The sequence below is a fragment of the Danio rerio genome, chromosome 4, assembly GCF_052040795.2.
Source record: "Danio rerio strain M-AB ecotype USA chromosome 4, GRCz13ab, whole genome shotgun sequence".
NCBI classification, from domain to species: Eukaryota; Metazoa; Chordata; class Actinopteri; order Cypriniformes; family Danionidae; genus Danio; species Danio rerio.
The window spans coordinates 59,568,815-59,587,171 of record NC_141024.2 but is presented as its reverse complement, the minus strand read 5'-3'; the positions used below and the strand labels follow the sequence as shown (position 1 = coordinate 59,587,171).

The 18,357-nt window shown below is 41.9% G+C and overlaps 1 protein-coding gene and 1 long non-coding RNA gene across 3 annotated transcripts in view; one reads left to right on the top strand and one right to left on the bottom strand.

Moving 5' to 3' along the window:
- The window catches only part of LOC110439541 (NACHT, LRR and PYD domains-containing protein 3-like), a 601,035-nt gene that overhangs the window by 24,732 nt on the left and 557,946 nt on the right, over positions 1-18,357 (top strand). For both annotated transcript variants that reach the window (XM_088649683.1, NM_001445197.1), the window contains exons 7-8: positions 10,413-10,586; positions 10,700-10,873. In XM_088649683.1, coding sequence (XP_088505809.1) covers positions 10,413-10,586; positions 10,700-10,873 — 348 coding nt within the window. The remainder of the gene's footprint in view (positions 1-10,412; positions 10,587-10,699; positions 10,874-18,357) is intronic.
- On the bottom strand, positions 4,879-8,582 carry LOC148682275 (uncharacterized). Its single transcript, XR_015942883.1, has 3 exons — positions 8,073-8,582; positions 7,655-7,781; positions 4,879-6,685 (listed from the first exon to the last, which is right to left on the bottom strand). It is a non-coding gene; the product is annotated as an uncharacterized LOC148682275 (long non-coding RNA).

Sequence of the window (18,357 nt, the reverse complement as noted above, 5' to 3'; positions counted from 1 at the left end):
GATTATATACCCGAGAAATGGGACAGAGCGAGTATGAAAGTCGCACTTCTCTGACTTGACGAAAAGACGGTTCTCCAGCAGACGTTGGAGCACACGACGTACATGTTGGACGTGGGTAGGTAAATCTGGCGAAAAAATTAGGATATCGTCTAAAATAGACGAAGACAAAAATATTGAGCATATCGCGAAGTACGTCATTAATGAGTGCCTGAAATACGGCGGGAGCGTTTACCAGCCCAAAGGGAAGAACCCGGTATTCAAAGTGACCGAAGGGTGTATTAAACGCCGATTTCCACTCATCTCCGGCCTTAATTCACACAAGATGATAAGCATTGTACAAGTCTAATTTGGTGAAAATGCGAGCCCCTTGAAGGATATCGAAGGCAGTCGACATAAGCGGTAATGGGTACTTATTTTTAATAGTGATCTCAATAAGTCCACGGTAGTCAATGCATGGGCGTAAAGAGCCATCTTTCTTTTTGACAAAAAAGAAACCAGCACCGGCTGGAGAGCATGACGGAACTATAGTACCAGCGGCTAAAGACTCAGATAAATATTTATCGAGCACCTCTCTCTCGGGTGCGGATAAGGCGAAAAGACGACCCCGCGGAGGAGTGGTACCTGGGAGGAGATCAATGCTGCAGTCATATGGTCTGTAAGGAGGGAGAGCTTCGGCCCGGGACTTACTGAAGACCGCTCGCAGATCGTGGTAAACCTCAGGAACACCTGATAAATCTACAGGCTCCTCCTGTAACACAGAGGAAGAGAAGCCAGGAGAAACAGCAGATACAAGACAATTTGCATGACAAGGTAAAATCCATGAGACAATGGATCCCTTAACCCAGTCTATTTGAGGATTGTGTTTAACTAGCCAAGAATGGCCCAACACTATGGGTGTAGAGGGGGAACAAATAACAAAAAAAGTTAAAGTCTCTCGATGATTGCCAGAAACATGTAAACTCACCGGAGAGGTGGAGTGAAGCACTTTAGACAAGACACGGCCATCTAGGGCATACACAGTGGGCGGGTCCCTAAGAGGCTGGAGTGGAACTTTATGTTTTGCGGCAAAAGACTCATCAAAAGTCTAGGTCGGCGGGAAGATCGTGATCGTAGAGTTCATCCTTTAACAGAGCCCTCAACCCATCCAGGAAGCGAGCGGAAAGGGCGGCTTCGTTTCAACAGCAAGTATTGGAGAGGGTGCGAAACTCAATCGCATAATCGGTTACGGAGTGGTAGCCCTGGCGGAGAGTGGATACAAGAAGTGATGCTTCCCGACCTTGAACCGAACGATCAAAGACCTTGAGCATCTCCCCTTTAAAGGCGTCAAAGTGGGTACAGATTTCCGACTCGGCCTCCCACAAAGAGGTTCCCCAGTCCCTCGCTCTGCCCGACAGGAGAGAGATGACGTATGCGACACGGGCTCGATCCTCAGCATACGTATAGGGCTGCAGGGAAAACACAACCTCACATTGGGTGAGAAAAGCAGGACACTGTGTTGGCTCACCCGTGTAAGTGGATGGATTATTGACCCTCGGCTCTGAGGAAAGACGGGCCGGCAGTGGGAATCCCAGGTTGTGACGTAACGTGTGAATATGACTGGATAGATCCGCTACTTGCGCGGCCAGGCTCTCTACAGCTTGTCTCGCATCGCTGAGCTCTTCGGCGTGTCTGCCCAACATCGCTCCTTGTTGTTCGACCGCAGAGCGGATTGGAGACTCCCTTGCTGGGTCCATGAATGGCTTGTTAATTCTGTCAGGATATATGGAGACCCAAGCGCAAGGGAGAAGATTAAAGGAATTTATTAAACAGAACCAAATCCACAATTCTGCTCTCCTTGGCAGTAAGTAACAGTCACTCAAAATATAGAAACACAGGCAGTCTGTAAACGACATTCCTCTTGGCGGTGGTGGACTGATCAAACGAAAGTGATCCTCTTGGTATAACAGTAGTAAAGTTAGGACAGACCTCAGGGAATCAAGCAGATGAGACCTCACTTGAGCGTGGACTGTGGGCAGAGCAGAGGTGAGCCAGAGCACAGATAACAGGATTAAACGTGGTGAAATAGACAATGCAAGACTTGACGAGACGTAGTGCAAAGTGCAAAACTATCTTAAACTGGGAACCAGTAACTCACACAACAGTAGAACACAGAATCAATCAACAAGCACAGAACGAGGGAGAAGGGGAGACTAAATAGCAACAATAATCAGGGAGAACAGATGAGAGGAATGGGGACGGGGAAACAAGCAAATTGATAACAGGTGAAACTGCATACAAATGATAATACACAAGAGGGAGACAGAGAAGTCACAAAAAACCCCGACAAATCACTTTCAACAATTTTAAAAAAGAGACTGGGCAGAAGTTCAGCTTCATCTGGCAAAGGAACAACTGACTCTGACCAAACTGCAGCAAACCAAGTCCACACTTGAGATCTGCCTCCTAAAGAATACGCTCAGACAAGCTGCTCCCTCTACATCAGATGAGGAAGTCTGACATTATTGTGGAGGTTTCAACATTGTCTTTTTTTATTCAAAACATCTATATTTGAAACTTATTATAAATATCCTCAATTCAATTCAATTCAGCTTTATTTGTATAGCGCATTGTATAGCGCTACAATGTAGCTTGTGTCAAAGCAGCTTTACATAAATGGTCATAGTAACTGGAACAGTGTAGTTCAGTTTTTAGTGTTTAAGTTCAGTTCAGTTCAGTTTAGCTCAGTTCAGTGTGATTTGAAATCATTACTGAGAGTTCAAATACTGAAGAGCAAATCCATCGATGCGTAGCTCTACCAATCCTGAACCATGCAAGCCAGTGGCGACAGCGGAGAGGGAAAAAAACTTCACCTGATAGGAGTGAAGAAAAAAAAACCTTGAGAGAACCAGACTCAGTTGGGCACGACCATTTTAATTTCTCCACTGGCCAAAAGTCTTGTACAGAGCTTTAGTCACCGTGGTGGAGGCTGGAAGATGGCCTCAGCGAAGACTCGTCGCTGGAATCAGACTCATGTTCTCCACTCCCCATGACCATCAGCGCCGCAGCAGCTGGTCCCGGATATGGAAACCTTGGGATCATCTCGTCACTGGTCTTGGATCCAACCAGTGACTGCATAATCTGAGGACCTCGGGATGAGTATCCCCAGGTGAAAAAAATAAAATAAAATAAAATAAAAATGTAGTGTTGTAGATCTCAGATGAGCGGACTGCTGGAGGAGGATGGGGTGGGGTTTTTCTTGCTTTTATTATTTATTATTATAATTATTTTATTATTTATAAAATTTTCTTGGTTTTCATTTCAAATAAAAATAAAGTTATATTTACCCCACACTGGCTATTCTACTTGTTGCTCTTTACATAGGCCTATCTATCCATCTACATTGAGATTGAGCACTGGTAATCCAGATTTAGTGATCCTGAAAAGTTCCTATCCGGATCAGATTGATCCAATCCAATGTTGCTTTTAAAAACTGGCTCAAAAAGTAAGCTGGATTACATGATCACGGATCGCAAAAACAGGATTACTAAATCCGGATCAATTTTATCCGGATAAAACATTTTGAAAAACCGAGCCCTGGATATAGATTTAGAATTATATAGATATAGAATTTAGAATGATTTAAAACTTAACATTTTATTTGTCAGGTAAAATAGTATTATGCTAATTACATAATAAAATCTTCAGGAAGCCAATTCAGAAATGAGACTGTAACAAAACAACATCCATTACTCGAAGACAAATCAAAGACTTAGAGATGCATACCTGACCAGAGAAGGGATAGTTTACCCAAAAAGTAAATTTACTAAATTTCACTAAATCTTAAATAGTTATAAACCTTTCTAAAACTTTGTTTCTCCTGTTGAACATAAAAGAAGATGCCTACCATGTAGGTCAATGGCTGATGGTTTTCAGCTGTCATAAAAAGACTATTTTCTGTTAAATGTGGTTAAAAAGATCATAAAGGTTTGGAACCACTTGAGGGTGAGTAAATGTTTGGGAGAACTATCTTTTAAGAAACAGCAAATATGAAAGTAAACTACATTGTCTATTATCGAAAATAAAGTGATTCAGTACCTTAAAACTCCTTTCTGGTAAGAGTGGAATGATCACGCTGATGTTTTCTCCATTCTGTCTATTTTGACCTTCTCTATGCTGACAATTATCAGGTAACACTGACTACGTTTACATGGACATCAGTATTTGGAATTATTTGCCTTAATCCAATTAAGACAATAGTAAGATTAAGGTGTTTACATGAGCTGCTTTTTGAATGTTCCTTTCATGATCCCGTTTTACATGTTATAGCACTTAATTTGATTAATGGTTGTTTCCTTTTTAATTTGTCGACTTTAACTGCAGTTTGGCACTTTCACTTTCATTCTGTAAGTTTTCATGCATGAGCCCCGTGACAAACAAAATATTGGATGCAACTATGAACTGCTGGAGGAGTGTAGTTTTAATGGAAGTTCATACCGCATGCTGAATGAACCCAGCCGGCATTTCAACGGTGATTCAACGTTGAATCAACGTCAGGTCTATGGTTGGATCAACGTTGAATTACCTTTCGATTTTGCAAATTGGATCAACGTTTATATAGTGACGTTGTTTCACCGTCAGACCACCACCGGTGATTCACCGTTGAAATCACAACGTTGTTTCACTCTTACCTTCTTCATGGGTGAATTATGGTCGTTTCGTAGACGTTGATAAAGGTTGAATTACCTTTCGATTTTGCAAATTGGATCAACGTTGATACCGTGACGTTGTTTCACCGTCATACATTTCAACGTAAGTTAAATAGAAATTACATACAACGCAAAGTCCATAAATAGCAAACAAATTTTTACTAATAAAAAATACACAACACAAATACACAACTTAGCCTGTGTATCAATTTATTTAATACACACCTCATTATTTCATTTATTCTAAATATACAGCAACATTTACAGCATACATAGTTCATTAAAACCATGCAGGTTACTATACATCCTGTACACTCAAATACAGAAAAAGGCATACAATTAGTCACTTTTTAATTAGGTTTCATAAATTAAAGTTAGTTAATGTTTACTTACATGAACAAAGAAAAGAACAAATACTTGTACAGCATTTATTAATCATTTAATTAATTGAAATATGTCCCAATGCTATTAAAATCAAAATGTATGCTTGTTAACATTAATGCACTGAGCTGACATGAACTGTACTTTCTTTATATGAAAGATGCTTCATTGCTCTTTGTTCATGTTAGTAAATACATTAACACTTACTAATACAACCTTATTGTAAAGTGTTACCATCTTCAGAAAGACAGATACTAACTAAATTAAACTAAGTAACTAAACTACGCTTCAACCATCACAGTCTCCAAAATACAATTCTGTTTACAAAGTTTACAAAATACCCATTTTTAAAGTGGCTGCAGTAAAAAAATAAATAAAAAACATCACTCACAACTAAGAATCACAAGTGAAATACATTACATCTGTTTGAGGTTTTATAGGTTGAGATAAACACTTGAGGTTATAGCTGGCACTGGGGACAAAGAATCAAGTGTAAAACACTAAAACATCTATATCAGTCTAGCAGGTAAATACATATTTATTTCTCAAACACCAGGTTAGTTTCCTACAAAATCAATAATGAGGTTTGCTATTCCAATTCATTGTGAATGAATGGCTTCACTTTCACAATAGTGAAAACTCATGCTATAATCTAAACCTGACATTGCTTCTTCACTTTGCAGGTCTGCATGCTAAATATTTATTTATTTATTTATTTATTGTATAAAGTACATCTATTGTGTTTAGCATTACTGCAGCAAAACTGAGCACCTGTGACAGTGGAACATGTAGACAAATATTTCAGTAAATCATCAAGAAAATGTGTAGAATATATGGTTTGATTCTCTCTCACAAACACAACAGTAATAGCAATTTGTTATTCCGTTATTATTAGTATCATAAAAATTGCATGTTCACAGGGGTCTTATAATAATGGCTCACATTTGTGAATGTAGGACCACTATTTCACTATTACATGTCACATTAACTGTTCATATAGGTTCTGTAATTAAGTACTTGTGTCATCCCAGAGACCTGTTAATCTTCAGAACACAAACTAAAATATTTTAGATTAAATGCTCCTCATCCTCTACAGACAGCAATGGTCCCAAGATGCTCATTGTCCAGATAAGGCACAAAACACATTGTCAAAACGTTCCATGTGACTTCAATGATTTCAACTGTGAACATACCAAGCTCCAACAACACTTTAGTGAGGCAAAACAAAACAGTAAATACAAATGTGTTTGCGTATATCTCTCCCGCATCAGATCAGCGTGTGCGTTTACTACAAGCAGTAAGCACACACCATGACCTGTTGTGGCAGAGTCAAACAAGTTATTTTTACAGTACTTACTGTGATTTAACCTATGACAAATGTACTGGACCTGTTACACATATATCACTATCTTTTATGAACACAAATTTCACTGTAATGGATGCTGTTGTTTTGCTCCAGTTATACCTTCAGAGAACACTGTACTAGTCAGACATCCATACAAAAGCAGAGAGTTTGGTGTGGTGTAGCAGAACTGCAATAGATGTCTGTCTGTCTAGGCTGACACTGGTTTAGGCCATCAGTATGTCCTTGATGCCCTCAAATGGAGCTTCCAGAAAACCTGCAATAAATGAAATACGAGGTTACAACCAAGTTGGTATCTGCTATTATACAAAGTGAAATTCAAATATTTATTTTTAATTGAATCCAAATTTGTCCTATAATATCGTCACACTCAATAATTTTGACTCATCCATCTGAATATTCCTAACTAAGAGAAGTGAAGAATTAGGTGTGATATCGTCAGGAAGCCCTTCGCCACCACCGGTACCAGCATTTTCAGAATTCAGATTTCAGATTCTCAAAAAAATTACTTTTTTTTTTTTTTTTTTAACAAAGGCTGCAGAAAAAAATCATGAAACATTAAACACATCTAATAATTACAAGTTGTTGTAAACCATTACATGTACTGTAAAAGCTGTTTAAAGCTTTTTAGACATACAGTATGGTTGAGAAAAACTCTAGGAGGAGTAGCACTTCTGCAAAAGTCTGCATGTAGGACAGAGAATTAAAGGGATAGTTCAAAATTTGTATTCTGTCGTCATTTACTGACCACGTTGAACACAAAAGAAGATATTTTGAAGAAAGCTGGAAATCTATAACCATTGACTTCTATAGTATTTTTTTCTACTATGGAGGTCAATGTTTACAGGTTTTTAGTTTTTTTTCAGAATAGCCTCTTTTGTGTTCAACAAAATAAACTCATAATGGTTTTAAACCATTTGGGGAGTAAAATGTGAGTAAGTTTTCATTCTTGGGTGAACTATCCCTTTCAGTTGGAAAACAACAGAATTCTTAAGTAGACCCTTTTCGCAAGACAGATGATGCATTTCATTTCTCATCTTACTCTAAGTTTTTAATATTTAGATTTATTTAAATAGCATGTTTATTTATTTGTTTTATGACATTTAATAAAAACAACTTCTCAATGACATCACATGTACTGGACCTGCTACACATGTATCACTATTTTATGAATACAAATTTCACTGAAACAGGTGCTGTTGTTTTGCAGTAATTCCAGTAATACCTTTAGAGAACACAGTAGTAGTCAGACATCCATACAAAAGCCTTGGCGTGGAGTAGCAGAACTGCAGTCTGTCCAGGCTGACACAGGTTTAGGCCATCTGCGTGTTCTTGATGCCCCTCAACTGGACCTTTCAGAAAACCCACAAAGTTAAAACCCATTAAACCTCTTATCTGCTATTATACAGTCTAATTTAAGCATTAATTTCTCACTAAATACATATTTGTTCCCCAATACTGTCACATAGTATAACATCACAACATGATTTCACAATAATAATATCAAAATAACAATATAGGCTAATATTACAACATAGCCTAACAATCAATAAACAAACAGATTAGAAAGAGAATATCACCAACCAAAGCACCAAGAAGATTTAACAGATAGGCTAGCTTAGTTAAAGGTAAAGTAAACTTACATGGACAAAGCCTTTTCCATTCAACGCTGTGCAAGTCAGTGCGTCTCTGGACTAAGTTGCATGTCTAAAAGCAAAAACAACAACAACAACAACAGTGAAACGACAGCAGTTCACTTTGTAATAATAACACTAATGATACAGCGTATAAAAGGATATTGTTTTATAACGTTGCTCAGTAACTTTAAACTGCGTTTGGAGTTTATCGCTTTGAATTTGCCATAAAAACGCTCATTTAGACTAACGTTAAACATGTGACATTACCTCGAGGTTAGCTGCGTCACCTGAGCGCAAACAAGACTAAAAACCAAACTGGAAAGTTTTAAATGCTTCAAAATTCGAAACACTACACCTCAAAAGTCACGTTTAAGATACACTGTGTGTAAAATAAAATCGGGGGGTAAATAAAACATTAAAGCATCTAAAAACACGCTTACCTCTGAATTCTGCTGCACTGCAGGTCAGGTGTTCGTAATTAAGTGAAGTGAAGCGCTGCGCGTGGCCGCGTGCGCCGAGTCCTACGATACCATGGTAACCAAACATGTTGAATATTGGGTGAAGCCATGACGTTAATTCAACATACAGATCATGATAAAAAAATGTCAACGTTGATTTGTACAAGGATTTCTGTTACTTTTTTCAACCATTCATCATTCAACATTGTTTCAACATTAAAGAAACAACTGACGTATTTTCAACCTCATTTCAACGTTGAAGCCTTGTCATATGCAGGCTGTTTTTCAACCGTTCAACATTAAACGTTCTATCAACATTATTTCAACGTTCAAAACACATCTGACCTTATTTCAACCATATTTCAACGTTGAAGGTCGGTCGTGTGCCGGCTGGGAAAGAAAAAACCTTCACATTGCACGATGCAGGTGTCTTTGGTTTGCACTGACTCTTGTAGATGCAGAGAGTGTCAAACAGCCGTGTGTGTGTGTGTGTGTGTCTTAATCAGAGTATTGTCTTAATTGCACTGAAATCAAATTATTGATGCTCATGTAAGTGTACTCACTGACACAGACACAAACTCATACACATACACACTCATACACTATGGTCAGAAACTGGGAAAATGGAGCTAGGACTCAAACCAGCGACTTTCTTGTTGTTAGGAAAAAAGTGTTAACCACTAAACCACCATGCAACCCTCTTCATTATATCTTCTTCTAAACGTGCAAGCAGGCAAAGCAAATGCAAGAGCAAGAGTTGATTCGGGTAGCCCTGTTCTTCTTTCATTATTGTATCTCACTGCTGCTTTTGATACAGTGGATCATGACATCCTCATAAATCAGCTTATCTGAATTAATCAGCTTATCTGAAGGATAGAACTATATCCGTCAGTTTGTGCAACTCTTGTTCTTCTGTCATTCAATTAATGTGTGGAGTTCTACAGGGCTCGATACTGATCCGGTTTTGTTTTACCTTTACTTATTTGCGTTGGGAAATTTTTTTGAAAAGCATGGCATAAATTACCATCTATATGCTGATGACTCTCAAGTCTACTTCCTCATAAAATCAAAGGATTAATCCTCAATCCCAAAGCTGAAGTCTGTCCTCTCTTTTAGTGATTTGGTGAAGGGATGCACTTTTGCGCTGTGTAAATCCTATCAGTCAGAGTAGCTGTTAGCCGTATCAGTGTGAGCCTGAATCAGACAGAAAATGACACGACACAGCTGAAGCTCACGCCTGCTCTCTAAAATATCATCTAACAAGTGTCTGTCACATATACTCAGAATAAGCAAGTGTAAGTCATATGAAACATTCTCATATATTTTGCGAGTTCAGTATCTGAGATGTAGAAATCAGGGAAAGTGTCTGCATTGCATTTCTCGTTGTCTTCGCTACAACATACCGTTAGCATTAGAAACTGTGTCTGATGTACTAAAGAAGATTGAAACTGCTGAACTAGAGACAACTGAAATGGTGGACATGGCTGGATAAGGCTGAGAAGCTGCAGGCAAGATTACAGGGCAGACAGTCCTGATCACTGACATGGAGGAATCTTTAGAAACAAAAACAAACAGCAATGAATATATTTATTTATCTTCTATATTTCTATTATATTTGCATCTGTTTCACTTTATTTTGTAAAGTGCTTTTAGATACAACATTTAAAGATTTTTGTTCATTAATACATAAAACAATTAAAAGTATATCGGCTTGCAGTGTTCGTTGTTTAATAAAGAGTTAATAAAGTGAGAAAGCCATTTAATTGTGTTTTATGGACATAAATACTATTAAATGCTAAAATCACCAGATGTGCTCACTAATTAGTGAAGTTATACATATTAAACACACTAGATCAACACATTCTTATCGTGTTTGTCCTCTACAAAGGCTACAGTTCTGTAATCTCACTGTTCGGTCCTGTGAGAGTTTGTCTTCAGCTCTACAATCCTCAAACTGTATGCTGAGAGAGCTGGACCTGAGTATCAATGACCTGCAGGATTCAGGAGTGAAGCTTCTCTCTGATGGACTGAAGAGTCAACACTGTAAACTGGAGACACTGAGGTTTGAGTTTAAGGATCTGATTGATTGATTGATTAATTGATTGTTTTTTTTTTTGTTACATCAGACAGATCACATTAACAGTGTGGTTTTTAGTAATGTGTGTTCTTTCTCAGATTGGCCATCTGTAATCTCACTGTTCAGTGCTGTAAGAGTTTGTCTTCAGCTCTACAGTCCTCAAACTGTGTGCTGAGAGAGCTGGACCTGAGTAACAATGACCTGCAGGATTCAGGAGTGAAGCTTCTCTCTGATGGACTGAAGACTGTGAACTGTAAACTGGAGACTCTGAGGTAAATGATTCTCCACTCAACAATAACTACAGACAGATGGTTTCATATTAGAGCTTTTCATGCTTCAACATACTAACCCTGGGTGATACTAAACCCAGATAAAAGAAATTTTGACTGAGAAATGGAGAAAAATCTTGGTTTACAGAATGGGCTGTCCTCCATTATGCTGAGCGCTGTATGTGACTTATACAGCACATATAATATATATTTGAAATGGTGTAAAACGTGTTCGCCAAACTCTCTTGTGCATTAATCCAGTATTTAATAATCATTTCTGAGTGAGTCTGAGACACTGAAGTAGAGGAATGACAAACGCTTTAAACACAAGAATAAATCAGATTTAAACATGAAAAACAATTACTGTAAATCTAAATCATATTTGAAGACCTTTAATACAGATTTCACTAATAGTTGCAGTCTTAGGCCCCGTTTACACTAATGCGTTTTAGTTTGAAAATGCATAAGTTTTGCTACGGTTACGCCAACCGTCCACACTACGCCGGAGTTCTCGAGCGCCTAAAACGGATCGTTTTGAAAACGCTGGAGAGGCCGTTTTCATTCTGAAACGCTGCTGCTCCGTCTCAGTGTGGATGCGCAAAAACGGAGACATCTGAAAATGGAGGCGGGGCTGCAGACATTCGCCTCTCTGATTGGGGCTTTACCTCAATATTAAGTAGCCTAACACACACAGTTCAGTCCTGCATCCTCTCATTGTAAGTTCAGACTTCGCAAGTTTGATCAAGGCTGCAGTCTCTTCTTCTCAGTTTGATATGGAAAAGCAGACTATATCGAGGACACGGGTAAATCTTCAAAGGGAACAGTGTACTTTATAACTTCATTCACATCACCCTGGCTACGTTGTTTCACTTTCTCAACAATAAAATGTAAACATGATTTAAGGACCTGCCTATTTTCATTTTAATATTAGCAACTTAACAGACAGCAGAAATGTTGAGGCGTCGTGCTGCATGAGCGTCATCTTCACTGTGTGGATATTTATAACAAAACGGAGCCTATAACAACTGCCTCCTTTCAATTTCAGTGAAAATACGAAACATACCCTCTCTTTTGCTGATTATCAGTTTTAATAATCGATAATGGCCATTATAAAAGTATAACATACAATAAGTTTATACATTATAGGAAATAAAGGCAAGCGATCAGTCAATATACAGAATGTAGGCTAGTAACATGAATCATTAACTTATTTTTGCGCTTAGCCAAAACACGTTACCCGAGAACAAGTAATAGATTCCAATGACCAAAGTCAGGGAATATGTCGATAGATAAAGACAACAAGATGAATGAAATATCCCGTTTAATAAATATAGTGAGATTAGATCCAGCGGGAGATGCTTGATGAGAAGTCCGACTACTCTCATCTGGGTAGAAATGCTGAAGCGCTTGCCCGAGAGTGTCTGTGTGGTCACGTGATGTGCGTTTTCAGCGTTTTGGTGTGGACGGAGAGCAGTTCAGAAACGCTGGGTATAACGCGAGTGTGGACGCGGATCATTTTCATTCTAAAACGCCGTTTTAAAACTAAAACGCACTAGTGTAAACGGGGCCTTAGTTCACTGTTTGAAAACTTTACCAGGTTGTGTCTGTCTGTGGGTGTCAACAATCAATATTTCCGTGTGAAAGTGAACCACAGCAAGAACACAATTAAACATTATACCAGTTTTAATCCTGTTTCAGAACAGAACAATGGATCTGTGGAGGTGTGAAAGCAGCAGAGTTAAACGCTAAAGTCAAGCTGTTTTGTGTCCTGCTGAAGGTTTAAGCTGCTCTCATATTTGTGCAGTTTCAGTTTCTTGAAAACAAACAAAAGTCTCATGAAAAAGTGTCTGAAATAATCCTGATTACTCGCTCATCTAAAACAATATCTGGTAAAGGCTGAATGTGAAGGAGAGTCAGCAGTCATGAATATAGACCTTTTTCACAGCGGAATTGAACACCGGAAGCGCCCTTCGAAGCAGTGTATCGATATTTCCGGGTTCGCTAGGAGTCGCAGAGACATGACAGCCTCGGGACAGCTGATGACTTTCTCACGGTCAACTTTGCCATAATTTGGACAGGAAGATGTTGTTCGTTGAATGTGTAAACTGCCTTAATAAAACAGCATTTAAAGATACCGATTTGCAGAATTTGTGCAGAAAATGTGTCTTACACGCAGCATTTGCAACATCAGGTTCCAGTAAGGTGCACAGCCAACAGCATAAAATCTGCTCATTCAAGCCATTCGTAAACTAGATTAACCTGGCTATTTAACATCCAGCAGGATAAATAAAATACAAATATACAAAATGTAATATAACATATGTAATAATGAAATACATTGTAGAGTTCACACATTTTAAAGTGGGTCGGGCTTTCTTGTTTAGAGAGTTGTTTAACTTAGAGAGTATATTTCAGTCATCAATACCTCAAAATCTGGTTTCATATTAGTACATTTACATTTATTAATGTACAATTTTGTTAACAACATAAGCAAATTCAATAAATAAAACTATTTTCCTCTAGATTAGGATAATCAAGTAAAGCCCAAATGTACATTTATCCATGATGAAAGAGGTTTTGAACACAAAAGAATCGTTATTAATACATTTTGCAACTCACCCCATAAGCTGACTATGTACAATGCCAAAATAGGTGTAAAACTGTCTCCTCATATTCGTTACAAAAATACAATTTACATTAATCCCACTTTTAAATTTTTGCAAACAATGTTTTGCTAGATAAAACCTTTGGATGAGTTTATAGGATATTTCTTTAATTCTACTTCTAACATTATATTTTTGTGGTAACAGCCACACTTTTCTTCAATTCACCCTTTAATAAAGACATCCAATAAAATTGAATATAAGGTACAGTAATGATTTCTTTTTGGAAAAGAGTATGAATAGCTCTATCATTACTCTTGCTATTTAGTAAAACAAAATTTGCCGACATAAGATTTAGTAATATCAAAAGACGATGCATCAGAAGGATGGTCTTATTAATACCTCTAAATAACATGAATGAAGAACATGTCTCTGCAGGAATTGAACCAATAACAGTTGAAAACTTGCTGGGTTATTGAGATTTTGTAATAAGAAAGGACTTCATTGTAAGAAAAGTATACCATCTTTATTATATAACTGACTAAACAAATAATTTTGCTGTCAAAACAATTAAAAAAAGAGATTTGCATTTGTATGAACTGTCTATTATTCCAAAATAACAACAATGTAGGGATAAATCATGCTTATTGATTAATGACCATGATGAGCACTTGTTTGTGGAAGGCAGATAGCTTAACTGGAGTTTTGTCTATATTATAATTACTCATCAAAATAAACTATAGACCACCAGTCTTTAATGAAACATGATAATCTCCGCTTTGAAGTGCATACAGCATATGAGCGTACTCCCACATATAACTTGAAATGGCATTCAACCCCTCTAACATTGTCATCCATGCTTTTCCCTGTCCTTCGTCTTTCGGGAGATCGTGGTCGATAAAGTAAGAGTGTCGTTTTTGAGTTGGAGCAGCTGGGAACGCGGCAATCACAGCGATGAGATGACCCTGCCATTCTTTCTTGCTCCGTCGCATTGAAACCGGATGTTGTGGTACACTGCTTTGCTTACCGGAACCAGGAAGTGTGAAAAAGGCCTATTGATCAGGTGTTTCTCTCCTGACAGAATAAAAGTCCCCTAATGGACCATCAGTGTGAATGTGACTGTGGGTCAGGTGAAGAACACATGAAGAGAGCGGGTTTGTGTTTGTCTGAGCTCATTTTGTCTTAGTCCACAACAGAATCACAATATAACTGATGAAATCAGCTCATTTTCTGTTGTGTTTTATACATGACTTTCAAGATGATCTTCTGAGCTCAAGTGTGTCTTCTTTCTCCTCACAGCAGACTTTACAGCTTGATGTGGTGTATTATGAACAATGTCTTTACTCTGTACACTTCTACAGATGATGTCGAGTCCTTGTTGAGTGTGTGAATGTGTTCCCCTTTGGTTGGGGAACTTCAGTGCTATTAAGTGGATTTGATCTTTGTGAAAATCCACGAAATGGGAGGATTCGGTTCAGAAGCCGCTGGTCTGAAAGAGTATTGAACGGGCCAATAAATGCAATGAATTGGCAGCGTAAGCTTGCACAGGTGTGCTTCACTGCCAATTATCCCAGCATATAAGCACACCTGGAGCGAGCAAACGCCATCCTTTTCGCTTTAGAGACTTTCTGATCGAGTCGATGAGGGTTCCTCCTGCTGTGACCAGCGATTCTGAGTGAACGAGAGCATTCTCCCGGTCCAGAGTGTGTATACGCAGCGGCAGACGGTCGAGCTGGGTTTCTCCCTTGCCTGGCGTTCTTTGGGTCCGGTCCTCCAGAGCTGTGCGTATAAAGTTGCAAACTTCAAAGAAAGAGCAACACAGTCGTGCAGCACGTCCTTTTCAGGACGGCGCTCCGACTGTGCGTTTCTGGATGCGGTGGTTTCCTGTCCTCGGATGATGGGCACGGGCACTGCGTTACATGCCTGGGGGGTCCAGCATGTTAATGCGCTGCTCGCGGGCAGTTCACGTCCCCATTGCGATGCCATGACTGTTGCGCAGTAAAGATCGCGGCTAGCCTTTGCAAAAGGGCGAACCACCCCAGTTGTCCCCTGCTCTGCAGCGGGCACTCGGGCAGATCTGAGGGTTTCAGCGAGAGTTAATCCGTCGCCCACGGGCCCGCAGACCTCCCGCTCCTCTAAGTGCTCCATCCAAGCTTCGGGCGGGAGAAGCGATCCGTCTAACAGATGGTAGCTCTTACGCCCGATGACACCAGAGACCAGATGTCCACCGCGGCATCGGAGGGTGGGCTTTCATTGTCCCAGACCCGCTCGCCCCCTTCGGGCTGGTGAGCGCTGTCACTACGGATCCTGAAACGGACATGTTAGCCGTGCTTTCCCGGGCTGCTTCGGCCATGGGTTGGAGATGGTTTATTCCCCAGCTCCGCGGCCGGACCGATTAGAGGGGCGTTCCCTTCTTCCCGGAGGTGCACAGTAGGCTCACGCGGTCTTAAAAAGCACTTTTTTCTGCTCGTGCTGCGTGTCCCTCCACCCTCACCACTCTTAACGGTGGAACAGCCAGGGGGTATGTGCCGATTCCTCAGGTTGAGTGTGCGATGGCGGTCAATCCGCACGGCGCCTCTTCTTGGCGGGGTCCGCCTCGTCTCCCATCCAAAGCCTGTAAGTTATCTGCCTCCCTCGGAGCTAGAGCTTACATAGCTGCGGGCCAGGCTGCTTCCGCCTTGCATGCGATAGCCACCTACCAGCGCTACCAAGCGCAGGCGCTGCCCAAGCTGCACGAGGGTGGGTCCAACCCAGGCTTACGAGCTTCGCACCGCCGCTGACTTAGCTCTTCGGACTGCTGAGTCCGCTGCGTGTGCGATGGGGAGGACGATGTCCACATTAGTGATCCAGGAGCGCCACCCCTGGCTGATATGCGCGAAATCAACAAAGTCCGCTTTCTTGACTTCCCCATATCCCAAGCCATGTCCGGCGACACCGTCTTTGAATTCACCCAGGAATTCAAGGCGGTGAGAGAGCAGTTGATGGGTGATGTCTTATCATATCACATGGGTGATGTGCCATTCATACCTGCTCCTCGCCGAAGGCGCCCGCCTACGAGAGCTGCTCCGCCCCCGTACACGCCTCTGGCGAAGCGAGCGCGTCGGGCACCTCGGAAGCAGGCAGCCCCCCCTGCCCAGAACGCCGCTAAGTCTGGCAACGGACCGCGAAGCGTCCCTGGGACAGGCCATCTGGAGAAGAGGGAACTTGCTCTTTCCCCGCTGGAGGGCGGGGCCCCATTTCCAACGGCACTTTTTTACTGCCATGAAAACATCATGAAAGAGCTCTTTTCCACTTCCCCGGATGTGACAGCCCGAAATCTGCCAGTCTGGGACGCTATGCTTTCTAGCTTGCAGATTCGGTGCGTTTCGCCAGTGGCTCACGAGCGCTGGGAGGACGGTCTCTTTCTCCCATCCCTCGAGCCTCCCCTCCGGAGCTCGGGTGTGGAGTGAGAGCAAATATCTCACCTCTAGCTTTTCCGTGGGGCCTGCGCGCTTCCCGGATCAGCACACCCACTCCGCGCTGCCCCACTGCTGGTACGTCAGCGTTTGTAGCGATGAGTCCATTAGCGAGAGCTCTGCCTGCCTGGTTAGCGCGGGCCAGCTCTTCGCGGTGGCTCATACGCACAATCAGACTCGGCTATGCGATTCAGTTCGCGAAACGGCCCCCCAAGTCACAGGTGTGTATTCACCACGGTCAGCCCCCTGCACGCCCCTGTCTTGCGAGAGGAGATTGCTGTCCTCTTGGCGAAGGATGCAATCGAGCCGCTCCCTCCAGCCGAGATGGAGAGCGGGTTTTACAGCCCACACTTCATCGTGCCCAAAAAAAGCGGTGGGTCACGGCCAATCCTAGATCTGCGCGTTTTGAACCGCTGTCTGCACAAGCTGCCGTTCAGAATGCTCACGCAGAAGCGCATCCTCCGGTGCATTCATCCTCTGGGTTGGTCTGCAGCATTAGACCTGATGGACGCGTATTTCCATGTCTCCACTCTCCTCGCCACCGTCAGTTTCTGTGGTTTGCGTTTGAAGGTCGAGCTTGGCAATACAAAGCCCTCCCCTTCGGGCTCTCTCTGTCTCCGCAGGTCCTCACCAAGCCGCGGAGGGTGCCTTAGGGTAAACTCGCCCCCTTGCAGAGGATCTCTTCTCTCGGGCTGGAACTGGACTCGGTCACCATGGCAGCGCGCCTCTCCGGAGAGCGCGCTCAGCTGATGCTGTACTGTCTGAGAGAACTCGACAGTAAAATAGTGGTCCCACTGAAACTATTTCAGAGGCTCCTGGGGCATATGGCATCCGCAGCCGCTTCATGCCGCTCGGATTGCTCTATATGAGACCACTTCAGCACTGGCTTCTCGATTGAGTCCCCAGACACGCATGGCACACGTGCGCACACCGAGTCTCTGTTACTGCGCTGTGTCGCCGCGCCCTCAGCCCTTGGAGCGACCCCTCGTTCCTACAGGCCTGGGTGTCTCTAGGACAGGCGTCCAGTCTTGTTGTCGTTTCAACAGACGCTTCCAACACTGGCTGGGGGGCTGTGCGTTGCGGGCATGCGGCTGCGGACTTGTGGAAAGGTACCCAGTTGCATTGGCATATCGCCTGGAGCTGTTGGCAGTGTTCCTCGCTCTCCACCGTTTTTTTTCCGGTGCTGGAGCGGCAACACGTGCTGGTCAGGACGGACAGTACGGCGGCGGCAGCGTATATCAGCCGTATGGGTGGTATGCGTTCTCGCCGCATGTCTCAGCTCGCCCGCCGTCTGCTCCTCTGGAGTCATCCGCGGCTAAAATCGCTGCACGCCATTCATATTCAGGCAAGCTCAACCGTGCAGCCGATGCGATCTCACGGCAGCCGTACGTCCTGGAGAATGGAGACTTCACCCCGAGTCTGTTCAGCT